The sequence below is a fragment of the Chionomys nivalis genome, chromosome 11, assembly GCF_950005125.1.
Source record: "Chionomys nivalis chromosome 11, mChiNiv1.1, whole genome shotgun sequence".
Classification (NCBI taxonomy): domain Eukaryota; kingdom Metazoa; phylum Chordata; class Mammalia; order Rodentia; family Cricetidae; genus Chionomys; species Chionomys nivalis.
This window is the reverse complement of record NC_080096.1, coordinates 49,293,666-49,320,076: the sequence shown is the minus strand read 5'-3', so window position 1 is coordinate 49,320,076 and position 26,411 is coordinate 49,293,666. Positions and strand designations below refer to the sequence as shown.

Sequence of the window (26,411 nt, the reverse complement as noted above, 5' to 3'; positions counted from 1 at the left end):
GCCACCATCAGTCACTTTTATACATTACCTGGAGAGGGATGACCTGTTTTCTCCTTACCTGACAACTGTGTACGTTTGGTTCATCACAAATGTCATCAGCTCTTTCCCAGCCCTCATGACTCTACTGGTATAGTCATAGACTTGGTCAATATGGTTACATGTAAGTATGTATATATGTGTATGCATACATACATATATATGATACTGTCATATCAGTGTGCTTAGAACATGGCTCACTATGATGAAGTCAATTTACACACATTACATACATGTTCTCATCTTTCAAACGAAGAAGCTAATGCTTTCAGAGGCCAAATAACTTGTATAAAGTCACATGGTATGACCAACATTAGAACCTAAGATGACCTCTGAAATGCATCGTATGCTGTTGAATATGGGGCACATACAAGATCACTTTTGTAATGGCATCAACCTACCGCATTAAATCAGGAAAATGAACTACCAATACTCCACAAAAAAAAAAAAAAAAAAAAAAAAAAAAAAAAAAAAACACTGCTTCCAACTACTTATCAGGCCTGGCTTGCTCGGCAGTGTGGATTACTTAGACCATGTCAGTGCAGTGGGAATCTCCTGGTCTTATCTGAGGCTCTTAACCTTTGACAAAATGGCTTTTCATTCTCACAACAGGTCAGTGTCCTCTTTTATAGGTGGTATTAGAACTGTCTGAAGGCAACAGAGCCTGGTACCAGTTGAAGTAGGCCTAGGATGTTTTTTTTATTACTTAAACTATTCTTTATCGTCACCGTCAACATCAGTATCACCTATCCCATTCTATTTAGTTCATTTCTGAGTGAGAGCAGTATGCCAAGTGGAAGTGGATGCTGGGTAGACAAGGACTGAATTAAATGCCACAGGCTGTGAAGAGTAAAAGTTTATCCTAGTCTATGAACAGCAAGCCAGAACAGCCAAAGCTTGTCTGATACCAAGGACAGACACAGTAAGATCCCTCCCCGCAAAGCTGCATCAGCTGACTGGTTGCTAAGTGTACTATTGAAGCAAAACTTATAATTCAAAATAAAACGCGAGACTCCTCGAGCCATTACTTTAGCTGTAAAAGGTCTTACTAATTGATTAGATCTTTTCACTAAAGACAATTACGGAAATCAGAGGACCAGGATGTATGTATGTTTGTTTGTTAGTCGTCTTGGCCTGATAACAATATTTTTTTTTAAATCAGTTGAGCTAAGTACACAATTTCCAGTAATTCATTTATTTCGCAAAATACCGTAAATTTCTTAAGGAACACAAAGCCAACATTAAAAATAACAACAACAATAACAGTAACAAAAAGTGCAAGCCTAGTAGTGATGGTTTCCACTTAAAGAGATACTCCCTTTAATACTCTGCACCAAAGGGTATTTTGATGCTTAAAACAAACACAAAAAACAAGTTTGACGGCGAAATATTCAGATGACATGGTCATAAAGAGTCTGGGTTAGTGAAATAAGAAGGTCAACGGGAAGGAGTTCACACCCCAGTTACTAACATGCCCCCACCCCCCACCCCCGTCAGTCACTCCAGCTCTTTTCTGGGGTGGGGGTAAGAAGAAGAGGAGGGATTGCTTTAGGCTTTGTACAATCCAGGGTTTGCATGAATCTTGATAAATCGGGAGTTTGTCGATCCAATTAGAATGTTGTTAAAGCATCAATGCTTTAAAGGAGCTGCATTCTTGGCGGAGCCCACCTAGCCATTCTGTATTCAGTCATCTAGAGAGAGCAGGGCCGCTCTCCTGTTCTAAACCCAGGACGAAAGACTTATCTCATTGAAGTTCTCTGACATTTTGCTCCGCCTTGATTTAATGGACCAGAGAGGATCTTTAACTCCCCGTCTACATCAGTGCAAATAAAGGTTAAGTCTCCCACTAACCATCATGAACTTGTCTAATAACTCACGAGAGGCTCTGGAAAAAGAAACCAAGAAAGCAGGTGTGCAGGTGTGATAAAAAAAACATGCAAAACCGGCATGACTGTGGGCAAGCGTTCCATAATCTTCTCATCTCCAAAAGCCTGCTGCGAGCTCCGCAAACAGGAAAACTTCCCCTGCGCCAAAACCCGGATCCCAAGAGCCGGGCCTACCGGGCCAGGGACTGTCCTGCAGCCAGGAGCCCCGACCCGAGCTTGCGCTGAAGGCCGGGACTCCCATTGGCCACGCGCTATGGGGGAGGAGGAGACTGAGCCGAGCGGGAGGAGGGGAGGCCGGGGCCTGTCCCTGCCCCCTCTGGCCCCTCCGCCTCGTGCGTGGTTACTATGCAAATTGCAGCGATTGCGGAAATAAACAAGGGGGTAGGGAGAGGCGAGAGGGGCTGCCGAAAGGATCGCAACTTCTGCAAAGTCTCTTACAAGCACACCAGGCAAATCCAGAGAGAATCTGAGAAGCAGCCAGCCCGGGTTAGACTGGATCGCTTTCAGAGAGGAGAGAGAGAGAGAGACTGCGAGAGAGGGAGAGATTGTGTGTTTGTGTGTGTGAGAGAGAGAGAGGGAGAGAGGGAGAGAGGGAGAGAGGGAGAGAGAGAGAGAGAGAGAGAGAGAGAGAGAGAGAGAGAGAGAGAGAGAGAGAGAGAGAGAGAGAGAGAGTTCTGCAGTGGCAGAAGCCTTTTGATTTGGAGTTAAAAAAAAATATCCAAGAAGCCTGCAATTGGCCAGCAGCTTTAAAAAAAATCTCTTCCGGGTTTTCAACGGTTCCAAGTTTATTTGGCTATTTTTTTAATGCAAAAACCAGGGGACAAGCTATGAAGCAATTCGTCTGAGCATTTTAAAGTTTCTCACGTACTCTTTTTACATTGCAATGGTACGTGGTACATCTTAAACTTTCTATTTTACATTTATACTATATGCGTTATATAAACAACGGTAGAATGGTTATGCTTAATGGCTAAGACTTTAAAATTTCTCTAACTCGAATATGCACTTAAGTGATTGCTGGGTAAATGTCTATTGTGATGGTTTTCTTTTAAAGATACAGCTTCGTGAATGGCGTTTGTATTATGTGTAGCAGAGAGACCGGGTTTCTTTTTCTTTCTTTCTTTTTTTTTTTTTTTCCAGGATTTGAAAAAATTGCTGAGCTTAACAGATTTTTTTTCCTCCTAGCGCTTGCTCGGTTCCAGAAAAGGGGGAAGGGGGAGGAGGGGATCCTGTACGTGCTCTGCTCTGTTAAAGACGTCTGGCCTCTGCAGTCAACCTAACCCGAAAAGAACTGTCTGGACCCGAGAATAATTGACGATTCGATCCTCTAATCAATGAGACAACATATGAGATTGACAGAAGCTCTATCCAATCATGAGAAAGCTTGGGTGTACAATGGCTCGTAATAGCTTTAGGGGGCGGGGCAAAGGAGATCTGAAGTTCTCTGCAGTTCTGAAGGGGGATGGCGTGTTTGTAGTTCAAGCTGTCAAAGATACCAGCGCTTCCGGATTTAGCAATCACAATAGGAAAGATTTTTTGAGTTTAAAGGAGAAAAAAGCTGTTTGGGGGGATTTTTGCATGAATCCTGTGTGCCTTTTAACTTTGCTCTTTTGGAAACTTCTGCTAGAGTAATATTTAACCTTGCATTAGCTGTTGTTTTTAATACTCAGGGAAGTTGATAACTTGTAGAAGAAGAGGTTTAACTTGTTTGAGAAATCACTGAGTGTTACAAAGCTTCTCACTGGTTCTTTTAGAGTCTTTGGCATATCAAAGGGAGAGAATGCTTCACTGGTGGAAAGACAGCTGCTCTATAGATTGAAAAGGAGGAGGGAAGGGGCAGATTTTCTTGAATTCTATCATTTCAGATGATGGTCGGTAGCAAAGAGCATTTTGAGATTCACCAAGTTCACACTTCTCCTTGTGACCACAACTTTACTGGAGGTACATGTGCGGGAGATGACCCACTGTCCCCATTAGCTGCTGTCTGGCCTCTTGTTCAAGTCCTTGCCATCTGTATGGTGGAAACCAACTACCTTAGTTTGTCTTGGAGATGTAACTTGCGGCCTCTGACTCAAATATATCAACCACCTCCTAATTCTATAGGGAATGAGTGAAAAATAATATGGATTCCTTACTTTTTTAAAATGTGAATTTAATGCTCATCCAAGTATTTCCCTAGGCCTTGGGCCTTTCGGTTAAACTTGGTTTGGAAAGTTGATGTGACAGTTCGCTTGTATCCTCAATTCAGCAACATGATTCAACTGGGGATAATATGCAAGTTAGAGAAGTCTGCACAGGAGTTACCAGCAAGTCAGAAACTAGTGAAGGAAATGCTGGGAAATGCTAGTTAGTAGAGCTAGTCTTGGTAATAACTATAGAGCAAATCGTATTGTCACTTAGGAATCCCAGTCCCGTCTTCATTATGTTGGGCATTAAAATCTAAATCACATTAATACAATTTCCCAATTAAGTAGACTAGAAACGAGAGGTATTTCGGATGTATGTAGAAGTGAAACTTTATTGACGTAATTTATACATCTAAGAGGATTTCACTAAAGCTGGCAAGGTAACGTTTCTGCAAATAAAACAGTAAATGCAAGGCTGGGCTCTGTGCCAGGGAGAATATGGATAGCAGAGAGCATGGCAGGAACCTCCTTTTTGCAAAGACAATCCAGTTTCAAGGCAGCCTCCTACCACTTGCAAAATAAATGACTGGAGTAGTGTTTCCAATAAGGGGTTTACCCTTCCTAACAATGGGTCATTTATATGATTGCAATAAACCAGTTTTCATACATCACCTGTGTTTCCTACACTCTTTTTCCTTCTCTTTGCCCCTCCTCTCCCTCCCCCCTCTTTGCCTGTCCTTCCTTCCTCCCCCTCCCTGAGTATCTTTGTGAACTCTAGACAAGGATTTACTTTTGCAACCTAGAAGAGGGGAGAAAGTTAGACATGCTTTTTACCCTGTCTGTCGGCTCGGGAACATCTGTTTCTTTGTGTGCTTAAATTTATGCCTGTTGGAGAGAAAGTTACCAGAAGCCATTCTGTAACTGTAACTCTTCTACAGTATTTTTTCTCAGTTTAGTTTGTAAAGGCTGTAGTTGGAACTGGGCTTTGTAGTGTTCCCCCGCCTTCCACCCTCCTCCGGAGCGGGGGAGGGAGCGGGAGCTGGCACAGATAGGAGAGAAAGCAGGAGCAGCGGATGTGGAGGGCTTTGGTGCTGAACTTGGATCCAGCCCTTGCCTAGAGGGCGCAAACAATCGTCCCATATCCAAAAGTCTTACGAAGGGCGCCAAAAGTTACTTAAGATAATATTGCTAACCGCAGAATGCTGGAAATCGCAGGCACATCCACGGCTGCAACAAAAGAAGTTTCTAAAGTGGAAATATCAGCATTCAACTACTTTCCCCAATTAAAAAAAAAAAAAAAGAAGGCATGGCGGAAGCCAGCTATTTTTTTTTTAATTTCCCTTGAGAATCAAAAGTAAGAAAACAGACAGATGTGAAGTATATCTTTATATAAATAATAATAATAAATCCGCTTTGGAAGAGAGCTTCCCCCAGAGCACACACGGGACGATAACTTGTCACTGTGCCTCAGTTACATGTTGGGTCCCTCAGCCAGAAACTTCTGTCGAGGAAACTTGGAGAGTCTTGAAGTTATAGATCCCAGCAAAGGGTTTCCTGGCCAGGAATGTTTCTCTAACTCCTCTTAGCTTGGAGGACATTTCTTCCTTACTGAAAGACACGAGGAACCAAGGAAAGACTGTTGCTTAGTTTTGCGAAATGGACGTCCTAACTAAAGGTTGAAGTTATTATTTTTCTTCAATCCTTAATATGTAATGGAACAGGTTTCCAAGAACATGCAAGAGCAGGGAGTGGGTGGGAAAGAATGGATTCTTGAGTACTAGAGCAAATACTAGAGCTCCAACCCGACTAGAGAAGAAACACAACTTTAGAGATGCAGGCTGCTGCAGAACGTTCTAGCTGGCCTTCTCTAGTAGCATTCTTGCCTCTTCCAAAAAAAAAAAAATGTGAATGAAAAGTGCCCCATACTCCATCAGTCACCCTTCTGTCCGGTGGGCACTCCTGCAGACTCTAGCCTTGTCGCCTCCACCAGGGAGTAGATCCCTGACCTGTGTGCCAGTGTGTGTGTGTGTGTGGGGGGGATCTGAGGATTTCTGAGAAGGGTTGGTAAATACAGAAGGCTGCAAAACTTCAGAAAAGAGAAGAGGAGAAAATGAGAGTCTGGGGGAGACAGGTATACTATTTTTTTTTCCTCCAGGAGAAAAGAGTCTAGAGAGAAAATATGAAGTTAAAAAAAAAAGAAAGAGAAAAAAGAAAGCTGGAAGAGCAGGCTTGTTGGCAACGTGCCAAACCCTAAAACCGCCCCCCCCCCTCCCGCGCGCCAAAACAATACTTTAGCAAACCTAAAATAATTGCAGGAAGCCCTTTTCCATTTTCAGAAATATTACCAGTGTGTGTGGCGGGGGTGGAGGGGAGATTGGAGATCCGCAAAACTCACCCTTCTAGAGGGGTCTGGGGAACGCGGACTCGTATGTTAGCCTATGTCCAGTTCTGGGCTCCCATTTGGGAATACAAACATATCCCTTTCCTAAGGGTACAGCCCTTTCACAGCTTTCCTTCTGTGACACACAGAAAGATGTCCCAGCTAAACCACTGTTGTTTCTGACGTGACAGAACTTTTTGGGGGCGTTTGTATTCAAACCCACCAGCTCCGACTTCTAGAAGAGAAGAGTGTCCTCTCCTGACTCTCCTCCTTCCTTTCTCCAGATCCCCATCCCCCGCAGTCTGGGGAATCTTTGGGGTGATCTTACTATATTCCCCAGCACCCGGATAGTGACTGCTATAGGGCCGTGGCTGCCCAAAGTTAGCAGGCTTTTGTGCATAATTACCTCCGCCGAAGACACTATTCCCACAGAAAGCTTCGCAGGAGAGATTACAGTGCTTTGAGCTTTACCGCATTTCAGAGGAAGGGGGGAAAAGTTACCTAGAAGGTCTGATTTTTTTTAGAGGAAATTTGCATACATGCAAATGTATCGCGCGCCCTTCTCTAAGGCTTCTAGGGAGCCCACCCAGCGGCCCACGGGGGTACAGAGCGCCCTGGCAAAGTTGCCCCAATCTTCCACTGACGTCCGCGGAGGGCTGCGGCGCGAGTGGGGGGATGGGGAGGAGGAAAAGTAGTTTTGTTTGCTTAAGCACATCCTGTGGCAGCCTATAGCCGCCCGGAGGACACGCTGAAAACCGCTCCGCGCCGCGTTCCCGGGACCGCGCCGAGCGGGGCGGGGGCGGGGGCCGCGGGAGGCAGCGAGCGCGTAGCAAGCGGCGGGCGGGCAGCCGCGCAGGCTGGGGACCGGTGTCAGCGCCGCAGCCGCCCCTCCCCCACCCAGCCTTCCCCCCCCAACCCCCCCGCGGCGGCGCGAGCGGGCGGCGGCCGAGCGGTGCGGTGCAGAACGCGGCGCAGGCGGGCGCGCGGGCAGCTCGCGGGCACCCGGCCGGCCGGCGCGGGAGCGGGAAAGGGTGCGCTATGCCTTTAACGCCCGCGTACAGTAGACAGTATAGTGGAGTGTAGGGAAACTCTAGGCGGGGTTAAAGTTCAGCGCGTGGAGCGGCAAGAGCGCTGGCTGCTGCAGTTGAGCCGAGTTGGAAATGTGAACGCAAGAAGCAGGCTTGATTTTTTTTTCCTCCCCCCTCTCCTAGCTCTCTCCTCCTCTCTCTCCCTCTCGCACCCACACTCACGCACACCTCCAGCCCGCACACAGACGTGCACGCACCCCCCGCCGCCCGGCAGTTATGTATTCTCCGCTCTGTCTCACCCAGGTAAGCAGCTGCGGGGGCTCGGGGCGGCCGTGTGCCTCGGCGGGAGCCGTGTCTGCGCGTGTTTCTGTGTGTGCGCGCGCGTGTGCGGGGGGGGGGGGCTGCAGCTTTAAGAAAGTAACTTTGTTTCCATGCGGGTGCATTCCTCCTGCTCGGCCATTTGTGTGGGCACATGGCTAATGGCGCCCTCTTATTAATGCGTTAATTAATATCGGGGCGCCGGACTGCGGAGCGCCGGGGCTTGCGGGCGCCCCGCACGTGTGTCCGCGGCTGCAGCCCCTGACACGCCGCAATCTGGACTCGGCGTCTGCGGCGCGGAGCGCGGTGCCCGCGGTTCCTCCGCGCCAGGGAGGGGCGGCGGAGTCCCGCAAGCCCCGCACGCCGGCTGTACCGGGGCGCCCTGTCTGCCCGCGTCCTCCCGCGCCACCGCGCCCCCCGCCGACGCCCCGAACTCTTACTTTTGTTTTGTGCCAGCTTGCGGCCCGGGCCGGGCAGCGCCCCTCGGACGCTGCGGGCGGTGCGAGCCCTTGCCCGTGGGCTCCGTGGTCGCACGCCCCGCGCCGGCCCAGGACCTTGCGTCCTCGCCTCCCGCCCGCGGCCCCCGGCGAAAGTTTCGGGGTCGGGCGTGCCCACGCCGCGCAGGCCAGAGAGCTGCCGAGGCCGCGGGTCGGGCCGGGCTGGGCCGCTGCGGGTGGAGTGGGGCTTCGGCCCGAGGTCGAGCGGTGGCCGGGACCGGAGTCGGCTGCCCTGCTGCCGCCGCCGCCAGTGCACGGCCCGGGAGCCTCAGCAGGCAGGACCCGGCAACTTTCCCTGCAACCCCACTCGCAGCGTGGGGTTTGGAGCCCCTCCGCCCCTCTTTCTCGAGCCTTCCAGCCTATTCTTCCCGATCTCGTCTGCACCACCGGCAAGGAAACATTGCTATTTTGCGGCTCCGGATCTGGTCCCGTTTGAATATATTATTTATTTTCTCTGACTAAAAGGCACAAAGTCAGAGTGATTTGCGCTAATTTTTCTTCCTAAGCACGAGTCTTTATACTGCTTTAAAACATTGCAGTCTGACCAGTAATCACCTACATGAAGTTATATGCTTCGAGCACAAGGTTTATTCATGACTCCCTCCAAACCCCGCTACCACTGTGCCTTCAATGAGCTGGAGCTAACGGTTTACCGGGAATACTTTGGAAGACTGAAAGACTGAAAGTGTCAGTAGCTTTTCCTCTCCCTTCTAGATTCTGGATTTATTTCCCACATGACTTCCCTTCTTACTGCAGTATCTAACAGTAATAACACTGGCCATTTGATCTCAGAAGACTCTTAAATGCATCTTTTATGTGGAGATGGTCTGTTTGGGATTTAGGCCTCACATTAATAATGGATAGCAGTTGTTTTAGTTATTGTAAAAGTACCCCCACCACACACACACACACACACACACACACACACTTCCAAAGTTACTATTTTAGTAACTTGTGGAAGTATGGAATGAAACTTCTCCAACCACTTCTGGCAAGGTTCACAATTGCATATGGATAAGATGCAAAGTGTAAGATAATTTGAATGAGTTATAGTCTGCAGTGAAAGTGCTGAGATTCGAAGGCTGAAATTCCAATTGGCAAAAGTTTGCAGCACATAGAACTTGTGGATAATGCCAGCAGGCTACAATAGCAAGAAAGACCCTGATGGACACAACGGTGTCTCCTTGAGTGAGATTTGAAAAGATAAAAGTTCTGGTCTGGGGCTCTGCCTTTCTGAAGCATACCTGTGTCTCTACGCAGGCCCCGGGCAGAGTCAGGTATTTAGCAAAGTTGGCTTCTCTTGAGTTATTATCACGGTCAGAAAGTTTTTATTTTTTCTTCCCCTTTTCCCCTCCTACACACTTGGCAGCATTGATTGATGCATTCACTAGGCCTCCACACCACTAAGAGAAACGCTTATTTGCTGTAGCAGTTTGGGAAGAAAGTGTACAATAAACAGGGAATAAAGGCTCACTTGTTTTATGAGAGGGTCTTTAAAAGTTGATTTACAATTTATTTAACTTTCTGGAATATTTATAACACGTTAGAGCCAGTTTCAGAAAGAAAAACTTAGGTCGTTTATTGCTCATTTTAAAAAAAAAAAGATCCAGTACGCATGGTGATAAGTGTACTCTAACTGTAAGAGTAAACTCAGTTTGCTGTGTGCATTTTGAATGGGCTTTACCTTGACAATGCCAGGCCTCTTCTTTTGATTGAGGATGGGCATATCATAATCAACTCGTGTACCTGCCGAAATTCTGACAGGTCAACAGAAATTTATGAGTAAAGCTTTGAGGGAAAAAAAACCCTAGTTTCCAGCACCACCACTATTTTGTGGCTCTTCAACTTGGCCTGCTTTCAACAGACCCACATTTTAGATGCCGATTCAAAGTAATGCGGCTTTGAAGCTGGTCCACAGGTTTATTTTTATTGGTGAGTTGTAACAGTCTCATCAACTATGTATGTAAAATATGACTTGTTTGCTCCTGAATATTTTTTGAAATAGTACATAGTTTATGGTGTTTTGTTCAGCAGCATGACTTATGTGAGGAGCATCCCCTCACCCCCCAAAACATTTATGCTTTCTTTGGATATTTCCTGTAATTTTTTTTTAAGTTTGGCAGCTTTGAGAGCTATTTCTATCAATACATTGGCTAAGTATGATTGTCATTTGAGTAAAGCTATATAAAATATTGTGTACTTTTACTCACATTCTCGAAACCTTTGGGGAATAATGCATTGTAAATACTTCTGATGCCGATCTGGGGGATGTAGACGTCCATGATGGCTAGTTGACCATATTTTCAGATGTTTTATGAAGAGACCTATGGGCATTTGGTTGGCAGGTGAATGCAGTGCTTCTGAACGTGAACTGATGCAGTTTTTAGTTTTTAAGAAGTATTTTAGGAGTATCTTTGGACGTAAAAAATTACCACGTTAGAATGTTTATCTAATGTGTTTATTATCATTAATAAAGTAATGTCTTAGCACAGATACAGTTTATTTTGGAGGGATTTGCCTTGCCTTGTAAAATGGAGCTGAGTCTTTAAAATGAAAGCCTCCCTTTGGAGAAGGCTCACTGTGTAGTTTCAGGTCGACTTCAGAGACTCTTTCCATGATGCCACAGCCTTAGTCTCTAGGATGTCCTGTACACATCTGGATGTCAGTCAATACGAAGTACAGAGCATTTATGTATTTCAGAACATTTCAAGGATGAGCTCAGAATTTAGTAATGTTTAAATGCTTTGTGGTTTGGCATGTACCTTAGCGGATAAACTGCGACTTGCCCCCTGAGTTTTTCTTCCAAAGGAATAAAGATTCTTAAACATTATGCAGTTTTAAAATGCTAATGGTTTATGGTAAAGAATAATATAATTCTTGTATTTCACTCTTCCCACTTGAAGAATGCACACATGTTAACCAAAGCGCACCGACCACTTCATTTTTTGATTCCTTTTTTGAAAAAGAGCAACTTTTAAAACTGAACTTGAACCATGGAGTCTAAAATTTGTGCAGAAAGAGAGAAAAGCTCAATTTTTATAACAATTAAATATACATTATATTATTATACTGTTAATTTAAAGACTCCTGTTATAATGTTTACATGGTTAATTAAAATTTGTAACAAAAAACTTGAACAGATTTGGCTATTAAAATATGTTACCTTCAGTATACATTTGAATGTTTAAAATTATAATAATTTCTTTAGTAGTAATACTATTTTTGATATTGCAGCTTCTCATACCTCAAGAATATATATGTTTAAGTTGTTATAAAAAATGTTAAAAATGAAATATGTATATATTTGCCCACTCTAAATCTCCATAAAAAGTCACCAAATATTCCTCTAGTTTTTTATCTTTATTTATTTGAAAGTAAATAATTTATCTTTGTGGCAGAAAGCCGTTATATAAAATTGGTGTGGCCTAGTTAATCAGGAGTTGAATGGCCTCTCTGAGGCATTTGTGAACGTTACTTTTTAACTTTTAAAAAATTTTTATACTTAAAATTTCTAACCAACGTCAACATAAGAATCGCATATTTTTTAAAGTAAACCAGGAAGAAAAATTCAAATGCTTTAAATTTTCTCTTCAAATTATCTGACTTTTAAAAAGAGATCTGTGAAGGTATTTTCTGAATCCCCTTTTTGCTGATGGGGAAAAAGCTGAAGTATTATTTTTAAAAAATAGGGCTGGTTGCTTTTGAGGGTCTTCCCAGCCCAGGCCTACCAGCCTGTGAACGTGTTCAGTTGCTAGAGTGCTGTCACGGTGGGCACCCTGTTTACTCTGGGCATGGAGCTCTGCTTTGTTTGGCATGCCCCCCCCACTCCTTTTTTGTTCTCTTCCCATAGTTCGTCATGATTTCTTGCGCATTGGTCTTTTATTTTAGCCAAATGAGTACCAGATCTTCCCTTCTTTCCTATAAAGATCTGACACATTTTTTCTATTTTTTTTTTTTTTTGGTAAACTATCAGTAACTATAATATTTAAAAGAGTAATTAAGATATTCCCAAAATACATAAGAGGCCGATGAGAGTCTACAGGGTCTCTCCAGAAGGAAAGCCTTTGTTTTCATTGACGGTAGAGTTGGGTCTTGCTCCTAGACTTCCATAAACATTGACTGGCACCTGAGTGCTCAGAATTTGCCAATCTGGCTGCTGGGCCCTGGCTACACTACAGACGGTGAGGTCAAGGCTGGGACAGGATTAGATATGGCCTCCTGGAAATAGGGTTAAGAGTATATATTGTTATAAGCACTTAGATCAACTGTGCTTGCTATGCGAAGCGTTTGGGAAGTAGGCCGCACGGTAGAATGTTCCAAACTGTTGAACAATTCTTAGAAATTTTCTCCCTTCAGATCATAAGCAGTGGTACTGAGAGTATGTTTCCCTTCCCCTTGGTTGCCCTTAGGGCCTTTACTATGGCCTTAAAGGAAATATAATACTTGGACCACGTTTCATGTGAAATGAAGGATTTCTTTAGGGCAGCTCCCAGAGGCAAGTTGTCTTCTTTCGTGTTGGTCATATTCGTACTCTTGTTTCTATTCCTTTGCCTAGGATGAGTTTCACCCTTTCATCGAAGCACTTCTGCCCCACGTCCGCGCCTTTGCCTACACATGGTTCAACCTGCAGGCCCGAAAGCGGAAATACTTCAAAAAACATGAGAAGCGCATGTCGAAAGAAGAGGAGAGGGCCGTGAAGGACGAACTGCTCAGTGAGAAGCCCGAAGTCAAGCAGAAGTGGGCTTCCCGACTTCTGGCCAAGTTACGGAAAGATATCCGACCTGAGTACCGAGAGGATTTTGTTCTTACAGTTACCGGGAAAAAACCTCCATGCTGCGTCCTTTCCAACCCAGACCAGAAAGGCAAGATGCGGAGAATTGACTGCCTCCGCCAGGCAGACAAAGTGTGGAGGTTGGACCTCGTCATGGTGATCCTGTTCAAAGGTATCCCGCTGGAAAGTACTGACGGCGAGCGCCTTGTCAAGTCCCCGCAGTGCTCGAATCCAGGGCTCTGTGTCCAGCCCCATCACATAGGGGTTTCTGTTAAGGAACTCGACTTATATTTGGCATACTTTGTGCACGCAGCAGGTAAGTGCGATGGAAAGACCTTCCGCTTTCTTGTGTGTGCCCTTCTGCTGATCTCTGGGAATGCTGAACCCATTCCTGACCTCCCCATAGGGCCAACCTAGGACATCAGGCCAGTGAGCTTTCAGAGGTAAACCAGAGTCAGGACAATTTGCTACCCCCTGTCTGAGGTGCCACCCTCACTCAGTTAAAACAGCAAAGCTATCAGAGAATTCCCACTCAGGTCACATATGGTAAGTAATGCTCTCAGAAGTCTCGGTAATGCCGGGGGTGAGAATGTGTAGTCACCTTTTTCCCCAACTCATGGTAAGAGAAGCCTCATGACAACCCTCGTTATAAAGAATAGACTTTAAGCTGGATTGTGGCCTTGTTAAAAATGCATTTTGTTTGTTGTTTACTGCTTCTCTGTTGGGACTGTTTGTAAACTTTTGAGGCCTCTTGCACCCCCTTGCCAATTAAGAAGCTGGAGGTAAGGTTACCATGAAAATGCTGGGCATTTATGAAAGAAAGATAATCACATTGATATCCAAGCTTAGCAGCTTCTTATGTGGGAATTCTCTGCGTCATTTCAAATAGCTGAAGGAAACCAATCAACCAGACTCTAAGCAGGTCATATTAAACGTGACCGGCTTGCATAGCCTGTGTGAAATGCATTGGGAAATGGCTATTGGCGATCAATCCACCGACCTATTTCGATTTGCATGAGATTCACTATTGATTTTGAGACCTGTCTTAGCCGAGTGTGCTTCAGAATTTGGAAGAACATTCAGGAATCAACTGTTGATGGCTGGCTCGAATAATGCAGCTTTACTTTGTTCTTTTCGTCTTGTTTTAGACAAAGGCTCATTGTGTTACGTGAAAGCTCAGGTCTTGTGTAACTTGTTGACTTTTTATATGTACATATCAGTCTTGCTAGATTGCCTTCATGGCAGTTACTTAAGCCAGATGGGAGAAAGTTGTGGAATCCTACATTGGCTTGTGCAGGAGCTCCCTCTCTCCTCTCCACACACATTTTTTTTCTTCTTTTTTCCCCACAATGAAAAGAAAGTATGCTATCTGCAAAGTCAACACTATTTTGCAAATGATTTTTAAAATCTGAAAAAATTTTAACTTTCAAAGGAATCGGTTAGCATTTCACTCTATTTTTTTTTTTTCAATATATGATTTAGAAGGAGAACTTTCGTTACCCATCTGTCCTTACTTAAGAAACTGGAGAAACTGACGTTGCAAGCCTGTCACATCATCATTTCTGTTGTGCTGCCAGGGGAGAGATGTGTATTTCAGAGGATGCACTCTGAAAATGTCTCAAATATTTGGGCTTTTGAAAATGTACACTCAATTACAACGCATGCCTGTTGCTTTAGCCAGTTCGAGGCAGCCGGAGTTCTTAACAGGAACAAGTGGCCGTTCCTTAACCCCCCTTATCCTTGCTGCTCACTTTCCTTGTCTATAGTAAAAAGCAAAGTTAAAGTTTTTTTTTAAGCATTTGCATGTGTTAAGTGCCTGAGAGGGCAAAACAGTTATAAGGCGTTCCCCGTGCTTTCCTAGTGCACTCTTTACATCACGTGTTTATCATTTCGATATTTATGAAAAGAATTTGTTAATGATGGTGAAAGTTCTAATTGGACAACTTAGAGGCTTTAGGATGCCGGCAACGGACGAAGGGTGTGAGTGTGTTTCCTATAAGAAACAACCTAAACTGAAATGTCTGTGGCGTTTCTGTCGGTTTGAGCAAGACCCATTCTGTGCTTTTATGTTAAGCATTTCTCTAAGATCTGGGGGAAATTACCTTAAAAGACATGTGGCTGTCTGGCTCTTCCCATTCCCTGGTTCACCTTTCACTGTCGGTGGGTTATTATTGTGTAGTTACTTTCTGTCCTTAAGACAGCACAGTTGCAGGTTGGGAAGACGCCTGAAGGAGTAATGCTGTTGTAATGACATTTGGGAGGTTGCTTAGAAGAGTTAGCATTCTTACAGCTCATGAAAGATTTATTGACAGCCACATGGATCAGACTACCTTCGCTTGGGTGTTCCTCGTGGATCCCAGAATCCCCCCTCAAGCCCTGAATACTAGCCAAATGTCTGGCCATTGGTTTCCAGAGCACTAGCGTAATGGTTGCCTGCATGCCCGCAATAGGGAGCTTGCAAAAAGAAATTTGTAAAGGCCTTTTATTGGGAAACACTTCAGATTTGATTTAAGATATTTTGCGACCTCTTATTTGTGGAAGAGAAGTTGCCAGTGCTGATACGAGGTAGATCGGTCACCTACGTGCGGCCGATTTGACAAGCATCTTAGAAGGCTGAAGATTTGTAAACACTAAACAATGTTTTTACCTCCTTAAAACTTTTGAGGACTTGCCAGTATTGGCAAGAAGCAAAGGCTCTGAAGCGTGCTTCCCCATCCATGCCAAAACCATTGTGGCCTTTGCACCTGTAGTGCATTTTTTTTCATTGCTTTGAAAATGTACTTTCTTCCTTCCAGAATGCCTCCTCTCTTCTGTGTAACTATCAAAATGAGGTTCCCCGCGCTCTTTTAAAATATGTACTTTGATTATTCATGTACTGGCTGATTTTTTTTTTGCAAAACATTAAAATGTGAATACTTGATGAAAATGAATAATCAAATATTTGTTAAAAGCAGAGGTGATTTTTTTCCCCCTAAGTCTTAGAGATGATAAAAGCCAGTGCTTGAGTACATCCCTAAATCTGGTGGTGTTAGAACTGTGTAACTTTGTGTCAAATAAACAGTAAGACCTATAGTGAAGTCACGTGATTCCATAAGCCTGAGACTTTCATCGTGTCCCGTCCATAAAACAACAAAACCATTTTGTGTCTTTAATTTGGTCTCTATTTGCATTGTCTTTCCCGTGTATCGTATGACGACTTGGTGGTATTATGGTATCATGGCAAATGGGTTTCTTTGTGGGCATGTAACAGTAAAGCTAATTTATGACCAGCCTTTACCAGATGATCTGTATCAGAATCTACAATATACCCGGCACGTGGCAAGGTCACAATTTAAGTTGTTAAGGTCATAACCTTAGCCACCAGGCATTTGACCTTTTAGATAAAGTTAACCTTTGTTCATTAGTAGGCACTCAACCGAGAACTTTCTGGAGAGTTTTTTCTTTCTTTTCTTTTTCCATTTTTTTTTTTTTGAAACTGCTTCTCTATAACTTCTGGAAATGTAATCAAATTCTAAGGATTCTGTTAAGTTAGTTAAATTTTGGTATGAGGTTGCACTTTTAAAAGGACTTCATTCTTGGGCAGAGGTAGGTGGCTTTATTTACGACATAAAATGATAGTCACTGTTTGTGTTTGGTCTTACCTGATGTAGAGCAGCATCAGCTCTGAGGTAGTCTTTACGTGTGGTGACGCTTAAAATCTAAAATTAAACAAACGGAATTATGTTTAATTCAACAGCGGCCCTTGCTAATTTGCAGGTGGCAGTGGGCCCAAAGCTGAAGCACATTGGGCCTTTGTCACTTTTTAAAGGTGAGGAGTTTTCGAAGATTGCAAGTATTTTTAGCCATCTTAAAAAAATCTACTTGGAAAGATTAAGTGACCAAAATTGTCAGCAAATTGCTGCAACTGCTAATTAGCCAATGACAAAGGAACTGATGCCATCCTAATGGCCGTGAGAGTGCCTGTGAGCCTTAAGATGGGAAGTGAACGCTCTGCAGAGGAGCCTTGGAGGGCAGGAGCTGCGGCTTGGTCTGTCTCTGTCCTTGCTGGAAGAGCTGTGTCAGTATCCAGCAGCTTGGTACCCATCCTGGAACCTGCAGGGCAGGCTTACCCATCACCCCACGGTCCGTACCAAAGTCTTCCTTTGCTTATGCTCTCAGGAACATTCATTTTAAGTCAGAACTCTGCTAGTTTGGCTATGATGAGCCACGTGTTTCCATTTCAGCCAAAAGAGGAGCTCTTCCCATTCAGGTGCACGTTAGTTTTATTTTGGCCTCGTGACTGCCATTCCTTCATATAGTACTAGAGAAAGCCATGATATGCAGATAGACCAGATGGTCATGTTGACAGATTGAGAATTCACTTCCTACTGCTTCAGAGCAGGTGTAAGATGGGGAGTGCCTGTGAGTGTGTGCTTTGTGTGCATGTGTGCACACCCAGGCTGCACCCAGAGCGCTGCTTAAGCAGTAGCAATGGTTTTAGTAGTATCCTAAAAATACTTTTTAAAATGTGAAAACAATTACACATAAGGTACAGTACATATAAAATAATTTCAAACATTAGAAATTTTGTTATATTTTGTAATTATTCTATGTCCAAATAATTTTTACAATTTTACCAATTTTTAGGTGGCTTAACACATTCGTTATAGGGAGGGTTGCATTTCTAATATATAGTCAGCATGTTTTGCTGGCAAGTATGTGTGTATTTGTGTTTATATTCAAGACTAGGGCTGTATATATATAATTAGACTTTTTCAGAAGCTTAACAAACTCCCTAGTAGAAACGTGTGCACATAGTTCCCGTGATTTGTGGTGATAAAGTATGTTTGGAAAAAGAAGGGATAAGTATAATATATGGTGAAACTTAAAATTGAGAGAGACCTAGTCTATATCCCAAATTCCAATCCTGACCTTAAGCCCAATGCATGGTAGAATTTTTGGCACATTGATTATATTGTATATTATTGATACATGTATACTGTTTTATCTCTTAATTCCATAAGAATAGTTCTAGCAACCAACAGACTTAAGATTAAATATGACTTTTAGAGCCTTAAGTGTGTTCTGCAGTAACCTGAGGATAGTAACAATATCCTTTCCCTTGAATGTAGTAACAAAATCCTGTGCTTTGACCATTGTAAAAAAGATGGACGTTCAAAGGCCGAGAACTCATGGGAGCACAGGGCAAAAGTTGGTTGAGAGGAAGCTTTTGAATGGAAGTCAGTTTGTTTATGGCTAGGAGGTTTGACTGTGTTGGTTAGAAAGTTTCCCAATGCTATTGGCATGGTTTGCCTGTCTTCCTTCCCACCCTGTGATGAATAGCGTTAATTTAAACCTATTTAAGGCTAGTGTGGGAGAAACCACAGCTTTTGTTGTGGTCAGTGCTGTACACAGTAGGACTGGGTTAAGGCCTGGAACTCCTTCCAGAGGATGCAGAACAGCCTGTCGGCTCTTTAAATCTCCCACAGAAGCAATTGCTCCTAAATGTCAATATAGATTATTGAAACAATACTGAGGATTAGAGAAGAAAAAAATGCAGATTGAGTTTAGCAAATGTGCTAAAATCTAGTTTTGTACTATTCCTTAAGTAATTTCTTGATGGTTATTTAGAAGTGAGAGCTTGCCTTTAAGAATATTATGAATTGTAATCCCTTATGGGATTGGGAGAAGAGGAAGGAGCCGGGTGGAGGAGGAAAAGTATGCACAAACGACTTGTATTGTTAAGGGAAATGTAAAACCATAGACTTAAGCGCAAGTGGAGCTGCTCTAAGGAGTTTTGGTCAAAGCAGCAACTGTAAAGGATCTCAGACAGGAGGATGTCAAGTGGAGACGTTTATAATGCATATTTCCACTTTGTTGGTTTTTTTTTGTTTTGTTTTGTTTTTGTTTAATTAGTTTGAAACAAAGTTGCTACTTGTAGCTTCAAGGTTCAATTCAAAACTTTAGAAACAAATGTTGTACAAAGACTTCTTTTGGCCAGTAGGCGTTCAATTAAGAATTCTAGAATGCACACAGCAAGGGTGCTGTGGACATGCAAGGGTGCCGAGGACATGCTTCTGATTTCTGCTGGTTTGCGTCATGTAGCTCACAGTGCCGGCCACTCTCAGGCTCTCTCCCACTGATGTAATGGTAACCCACACATTCTAGATCCAGACTCTGATGTCTCTGAGAGGGACAGCATTTTCTCACTTCTACTTAAATAGAAGTGGCTTTTCCCCTCTTGTGTCATTCCTCTCCCTAACCCCCAAATTGGAAAATACGTACTCATTTTTTTTATTATTATTATTATGGTCTCTGCAGTGTTTTGGCTGATGGAATTAGTCCTCCCATCCCTGTTCTCGTTAAATAAACATGGTTTTGGAGATAAAGAGTGATAAGTCCAGCAAATGGTGAAGGCAGAAACTCTACAGCAAAACTTGTTTGCTGTTCTGTTTCAAACAGGCTACATAAGACAAAGCGGAGACCAAGAAGTAAGTCCTTTAGCTCCGTGTGCCTCGACACTGCCCTTCTTAGTCGTCTGAGCTTTGTATCATGTTACTAACTCAGCAGCTGGTAGGATGGTCCCATTGACTATGAACTGAAGGAGAATCATCTAACATCTTTGAGAACTTTGTTGCCTTTGACATCTTTTCATGTCTTTCAAACACTTAAGCTGGTGGTAGATATTTGCCACGCACATCAATTGAGAGTGCCAACACTGAACCAGAAGGAAGGGAACGCGACTTTGCATGTCTGAGTGTGGTTGACACTGTTCTGAGTTTACCTGATGCTTAGCTTGTTCTTTTTAACTTCATTTGATTTCCTCAAAGCTGGGCAGCCCCACCTTGTTAGGCAAGCTGCCTGCCTCAGACTACTCTCTAAACCCCCTCTTTCTTTCATTTTCCTTCCTTCCTTCTTTACCTCCTTGCTCAGATTAGTAATGTAACAAAACTCTGAAGAGCAGCCCATGACTTCCAGGAAGGTCTTCTGTCTCTAAAATCTTTATAACTTATGTCATAGTAACCCAAATGCTGTTTAAAGGTGCCACATACTTCCCTAGGAGCAAAGGGAACTAACTGTCAAAATGTAAACCTTTTCCATGGAGATATTTTTTTCTGTACAGTTCAAGTCTTAGCTATAGAAGAGGCCGTGACTGGTTAGGAGAGAAATGGTCCCTTGTCAGTCAAAAAGCTGGAATGAGTTATCTGTTCTTGTTTTCAGGAATAAGTGAATAAGTATATTTTGAAACAGGATTAAAATAATTTTTTAAAGATACAGTTAGATTGATGAGTCCTAGATACTTTGGGATGACACTGAGTATTAAACCAAGTATTACCTAAAAATCTTAATTTTTAACATATTTATGTTCATTTTTAGCATATTTATATGTGTAAAAGGAATACTATTTTTACTTTGTAATGATTTAATTTTAAACATTGCTTTGCTTTAAATTTGCCTTTGATTTTATGTTAATATAAAACAAAGTAAGAATCATGTTCTAAAAAGATATTTTATTAGTTAATTTTTTAATTAAAATAGAAAAATATGAAAACAGAGATGATTAATTTTAATTCCCTTATTTTGATTTTTGGAGCTTAAACAGAATTAGGGTGTTTTTTTTTTTCATGGGTAGGAGGCATTTTTGAGACAGGATTTCTCTGTGTGGCCCTGGTTGTTCTGGAACTTACTCTGTAGACTATGGGATTAAAGGCATGCACCTCCATGCCCAGCCAAGATTAGTTCTTAATGATTGCAATGCAAGCCCTAAAAGTCACACAATGTGAATTTTATCATTGTAAATAGAATAAAAGATGTCAATTTATACTACATTAGTTCATTGTATGTATTAATTCTTCTAAAGTATATTTAAATCAACTGCTCAGTTGAACTTTTGTTAAATAGAACAGAAATATCACTTTTGTCCTAGGAGAAAGGGTTTCACTCTGTAGCCATGAATGGCCTGGAACCTATTTATGTGGGCGAGGCTGATCTCACAGAGATCCATCTGCCTCTGACTCCCGAGTGCTGGGATTGAAGGTGTATGTCATTATACATACCTTGAAATAAGATTTTTTTGTGTGTGTATATGTGTATGTGTGTGTGACTTTTGAAAAGCACTAGAGGTTGAAAAGGTGATTGCTAAGCTAGGTAAAATGATTCAATCCTATTATCTCAGTATTCAGCAGACTGACGCAGGAGGATTGCCAACTTGGGCTATAGAACTAGGTCCTCTCTCAAAAGGTCAAGAAAGAGAAGAGGGAGGATATTTTAAATGTTCCGTGAAACTGTGAAGCACTTGTCATGGTAGGGCTCCTGTGCCTGATTGCTGTCATCTGGTTGACTGTACTCTGTCTCACAGCCTCACCAGCCCAGGACTGGCTAGCACGCTGCTTTGGTGCTGTCGTAGAAGGTAGCTACAGTAAGTCACCCAGCTTATTCTGTGTAGGAGTGTTTGGAAGGGGAAGGTCTTCACCAGTGAGTAGCCGGGACAGTAGAACTACATCGTCAGTATTCACTGTCTTTTCAAAATCAGAGACGAATTTCTTAATATTAGAAATTTGAAGTAATCTGTTCTATATTAATGTGGTTTCCCTTTTCCTGCTGGAAACATTTATAGTTATGTATATTTTAACCCTAAAGGGATTAGTTATTTGATTTTAAGCTCCCGCACAAAATGATTATTGTACACGCAGGAGTCCTCATTGTCACTTTCAAGTCTTCCATTGACTTCCAGAGGAGCTGACATCAAAGGCCTTAGGATGACCAATCCTCATCAATCTTTATAAAGTTTTGACTGCAGAGGGCCGTGAACATGGGGACCAAAGAAGTGAAGTGACCTGGAGCCTTTTTCTGTGCCCATTTAGAGCATCCTAAATGGGTGTGTGTGATAGGGGCACATAAAAGTTTACTATAGCGTATGAGGTGCAGTGTGTCTGCATGCTTGCCTCTGCAGCCCACCATTGCATGGTTGTGTGGCTTCTGTTATAACAGGAAAACTTAAAGATATTTTTATGCCTATGTCCCTATCTATCTATCTATCTATCTACCTACCTACCTACCTACCTACCTACCTACCTACCTACCTACCTATCTATCTATCTATCTATCTATCTATCTATCTATCTATCTATCTATCTATTTGTGTAGTCCTGGCTGTCCTGGAACTGGTTCTGTTAACCAGGCTAGTCTGGAACTCAGGTCTGCCTGCCTCTGCCTCCCAAGTTCTGGAACTGAAGACTTGGCTACCCTGCCTCTCATATGCTGGTGCTTTGCATTACTGATCATATGTATTTCAAAATTTTGTCCAAGGAAAACGGTGTATTCAAGAGTATATTTGTAGAATTAAGTGACTGAAAACCAAAGTCTTTGACCCACGTTTAGGATGAGCAAGGATTCGAGGTAAGAATCTGGCTGTGGTTTGTTCTCATGAAAAATGCTTGTGTCTTTGTAGGACTGTGCCAGGACTTTTGCACGGGTGTGTATCATATAAAATCAGTGCATTCCTGAAATTACTGGTGGATTCATTTAGCTGGCCTCTCTTTCCTTCTTGTAAAATGGGAAGGTTTTTCTTTTGGGATTCGGTTTCCAGTGATTTCTGACCGTGGGAGTCTGTGTGGGGCTGCCGTGCAGTGGGGTAAGTTTGCTGTGTGTGTCTGCCAGGGAAAGACAAGCATTGTGGTGCTTTTATGACCTATCAATAAGTGACAAGGACTTTTATTAAAATTTACTTTTAATGTACTTTTGAAAATCACTCCCATCACCCTTTTCACTCAAGAGGTGTTGTGCTCTGGACTGGCAAGATGGCCTAGGGGACAAAGGTGCCTACTGCAGAGAGGCCGCTGGCTGACCTGTGTTGATCCCTCGAACACACATGGAGATGGAAAGAGAACCAACTTCAGAAAGTTGTTCCCTGACCTCCACACCTGCGCCATAGCAAACTGCTCCCCTGTATCTTGCTCACGTACACATCTAGAGAATAGTAATAAGGTGAGACTGAATTTAAAATTTTTAATTAATTTTTTTCAATATTTTAAAATTTTTATGTTTTAGAGTTTCAACAAAATACAGTAAGAATAATAATTTTAAAGATATAACACCTTATCAAGCCCAAAATATATTACATTACAATACATATAATTATATAATGTATATTTTATATATTATATATAAAACATATATATTGTATATCACATATAATTATATAATATATATACACATACACATTCATACTTTTTTGTGGGAATATTTTAGGCTGAAATGTTACAGTTAAAGAAGTAATTGTTTTAAAGGTATGTGTCCCTCAGTTCAGAAAAGACGAAAAACATGCAAAATGAATAAATGCAATCCTTTGCACTTTCGCCACCTACAGTTTTAAACTACAGTGACTGATTTCTCTAGAAAGGTCAGAGGTTTCAAACAAAAAGCTTTGTGATTCTTCAAAGAGAGACATTTTGAATTTTGCTGTAGAGACCGACTGTGCCTGGCTTTCGCTTCATTTTCAGTTGAGCCTGGGAGGTGACGGGGTGGAGGGTGACAAATCTGCGACACTGGGGCCTGAGACAGCTGATGTGTGGCCGGGCAGGAGGATAGGGAGCCGGGCTAGACAGCAACATGAACTCCACCTCAGCTCTGTACTACGAAGTCACTTAGTTTAGGAGTGAACCCCGAGACTTTAGGGGTTCGTCTTGTTCTGCGGTAAAGCCTTCCGTTACAGGCTCAAACACGGGGCAGCCAGAGAGGTTTGTGTATGTGGGTACCATGGCTTTGTGGAGGTTTATACATTGTGGATATGGGTTTCTTTGATTTTACATGAGCTTGTTCGTCTTTACTTTGTTTCGTTTCTGACTTCTAGTTTGAGAGGATTGTTGCTGTTGTATGTGGAGAATGGCTCTGTTCAGAAGACTTGTGTGAGTGGCCGCCTTTGCTCAGGCACTAGGGCCAGAGAGCAGAGCTCACTCAAGTCAGCCGATTAGGAAGTAATGAAGCCTTAATTTAAGCTGAGTTCTCTCATATCCCATGCTTGTGTTCTTAAAACGCAATATTTATCTAGTCTTTCCTTACAAGTCATCTTACTAGCTCTCCACAGAAACCTTCCCATTTGGGTCGAAGAGTGTTCATAATTGCCTGTATGTACTAGGAAGCAGGGTGAGGGACTTACCCCAGGTATAATGGTTAGTAGATTGTTCTTCTGTGGCTTCTTTTCTTAAATCTCTGACATATCCCACAACACATTGCACTCTAAGCCCTGCTTCTGGGTTTACGTGGTTAAAAAAAAAATACGTTATCCAGAACTGCACAATAATCTTGAAATCCATGGTTTATTTAGAAGCCTACAAAAGGTAGTATAAAAACCACCTAGCACATTGTCTGTGTTGGTATTAAGTTTGCTTTCTTACCTAAAAGCAAACTCAGAGGCCCAGAACTTTATTTTATAGGTAGGGAGCTGAAGTTCTTGCCTCCCAGGAATGCTGCGATGGAGGAAACTGTGTGAATCCGCTTAAGCTGCATCGTGTGGATGCCCAGGCGGATACTGGCCAGTGAGGTCAGTTTTGCTGCCTCTTTGACAGATTTCACTGGCAACTGAGGCATCAAGGGGTACCTTCAGTTCTTTTGACCTCTGCATGGTGCTGGGTTCCCAAGATATTTTAAGAACATACCATGCAATGATTTACTTATCTTAGGGGTAATTTCTTCAGGTATTAATAGTTTTAAGCTTTTGACACTTTCATTATGATCCTTCTAATTAATAGGCTGCGTGAAGTCTTTAAACATTTGTAGAATGAGTTGTTAATTTTTTTAATGAAAATTGTGTGTGTGTGTGTGTGTGTGTGTACATGATGGGGATGTGGGGGAGGTGCCTGTCATGATGTGTATGTGTACACCTGTGCGAGTGTAACAGCTCTGTAGAGTCAGTTTGCTCTTTACACCTTTTTCCAGGTTCCAGGGAAAGATCTCAGTTCACCAGATTTGCTCTGCGAGCACTTTTACCAGGTGAACCATCGCATCGGCCCCTGTATTGCTTTTTTAAATAAGATAATTGGAGAACATTGAGGGTTGTGACATTTGACTATGTTTCTATTAGTGTTCAAGATTTTTTTTTTCGTATCAGAAATATCCGTGGAAATGTTCAGAAAGAACAGACATGGAAAGTGGTGTCCATACCGTCTGTTACTTACGAGCTGACCACTATGGCATGTTTCCTCTCGAGCAAGCCACAGAGACACGCGATTTTTTTTTTTTGTTTTGTTTGTTTCTTTTTCTAAAGATGTCTTCCTTGTACTGATGAAGTCTGAAACAAATAAAGTTATAGGAAAACCAAACATGGGGAGAACTAGAGTGGAAAACAGAAAGGAAGGGAAGCCTTGGAGAGGAAACTGAAGGGAATTCATTTGGCAGTTGATGGCGGTTCCTAGAACACAGCCACACAGCCAGATCTTAGCCGTGCAGACTCCTATAGTAGGTTTTTACTCCCGCTCTGAGAGTCTAGCAATGGCAAGACTTCCACAGCGAAGCAGGTTCGAAGTCGCCAGGGGTCTGGAGTCGTTCTGCCTTTCCTTCTCGCCCGAAGGTGGCAGGTGCACATGGCATTGCATTCGGATAGAGAGCACCCACAGCTACTGTGACTGTGTGTGACTCTGTGGTATGGGGTGGCTAGATGGTCTGTGGCAGAGTGTGCGTAGACAGAGAAAAGAAGTCCAGGTTTCCCATGAAGTGATGAAAGTGCAGCAGGAATCTGGTGGTCCCAATAGCATACGCTGGGGTTTGTTTTTCTCTATTCTTTATTTTCTTGTTGTTGAAGCTGAAAGTAGAATCCGTTTCTACCACCACCACCCTGTGTGCTTCACTCTGTAGAAATCAGGGAGCAAATAATCTATCCTGGAGTTGGTTTCAAGACCCAGAAAACGGCAGTGTGTAACATTCACAAAATGGCACGGAATGGTCCTAGAAACTCGCTCCGAGCACTGTAAATAAAAATGGCTGGGGATTACTCTCAGAAACATGTGAGACGTCATGAAACTCAAGACGCAGCTCTTTGTTTAACAGTCAGCAAGAGAAGTGAAGCAAACTTGATACAGTCCATGGGATGTTAGCAGTTCAGCTCCTCCAGGACAAAGCAAACCACGTCGCCTTCGGATTAGATGACCTGTATAGACAAATGCCAGAGTGTGCCTGGTGATTTTAGCAGTATTTTGTATTTCCTTTATTTAAAAGTATCTTATTTCCAAATAATGGAAGTTTAAAATTTGAAAATCTGTTTTTCCCCTAATTTTTAGAATTTTCCCCTTTCTCTCCCCATCTTGTTTTGTCATAATGCTGAAAAGCATTATAGTTTTATGCTGTTTTGTCTTCTATTTCTTCATACTACCAACAGCACTGAATAATGATAAAC

General features: G+C 42.8%; 1 protein-coding gene across 4 annotated transcripts in view; it reads left to right on the top strand.

Annotated features, from left to right (window-relative positions):
• The first annotated feature begins 2,613 nt into the window (after positions 1–2,613).
• The window catches only part of Nfia (nuclear factor I A), a 345,107-nt gene continuing 321,309 nt past the window's right edge, over positions 2,614–26,411 (top strand). The window contains exons 1-2 of one of the 4 annotated variants that reach the window (XM_057783547.1): positions 2,614–2,808; positions 12,827–13,358. In XM_057783547.1, the coding sequence (XP_057639530.1) occupies positions 2,806–2,808; positions 12,827–13,358 (535 nt within the window). In that variant the 5' untranslated portion in view covers positions 2,614–2,805. Of the gene's footprint in view, positions 2,809–7,363; positions 7,760–12,826; positions 13,359–26,411 lie in introns of those variants that run through there. The other 3 variants (XM_057783548.1, XM_057783549.1, XM_057783546.1) reach the window with 3 other exon arrangements.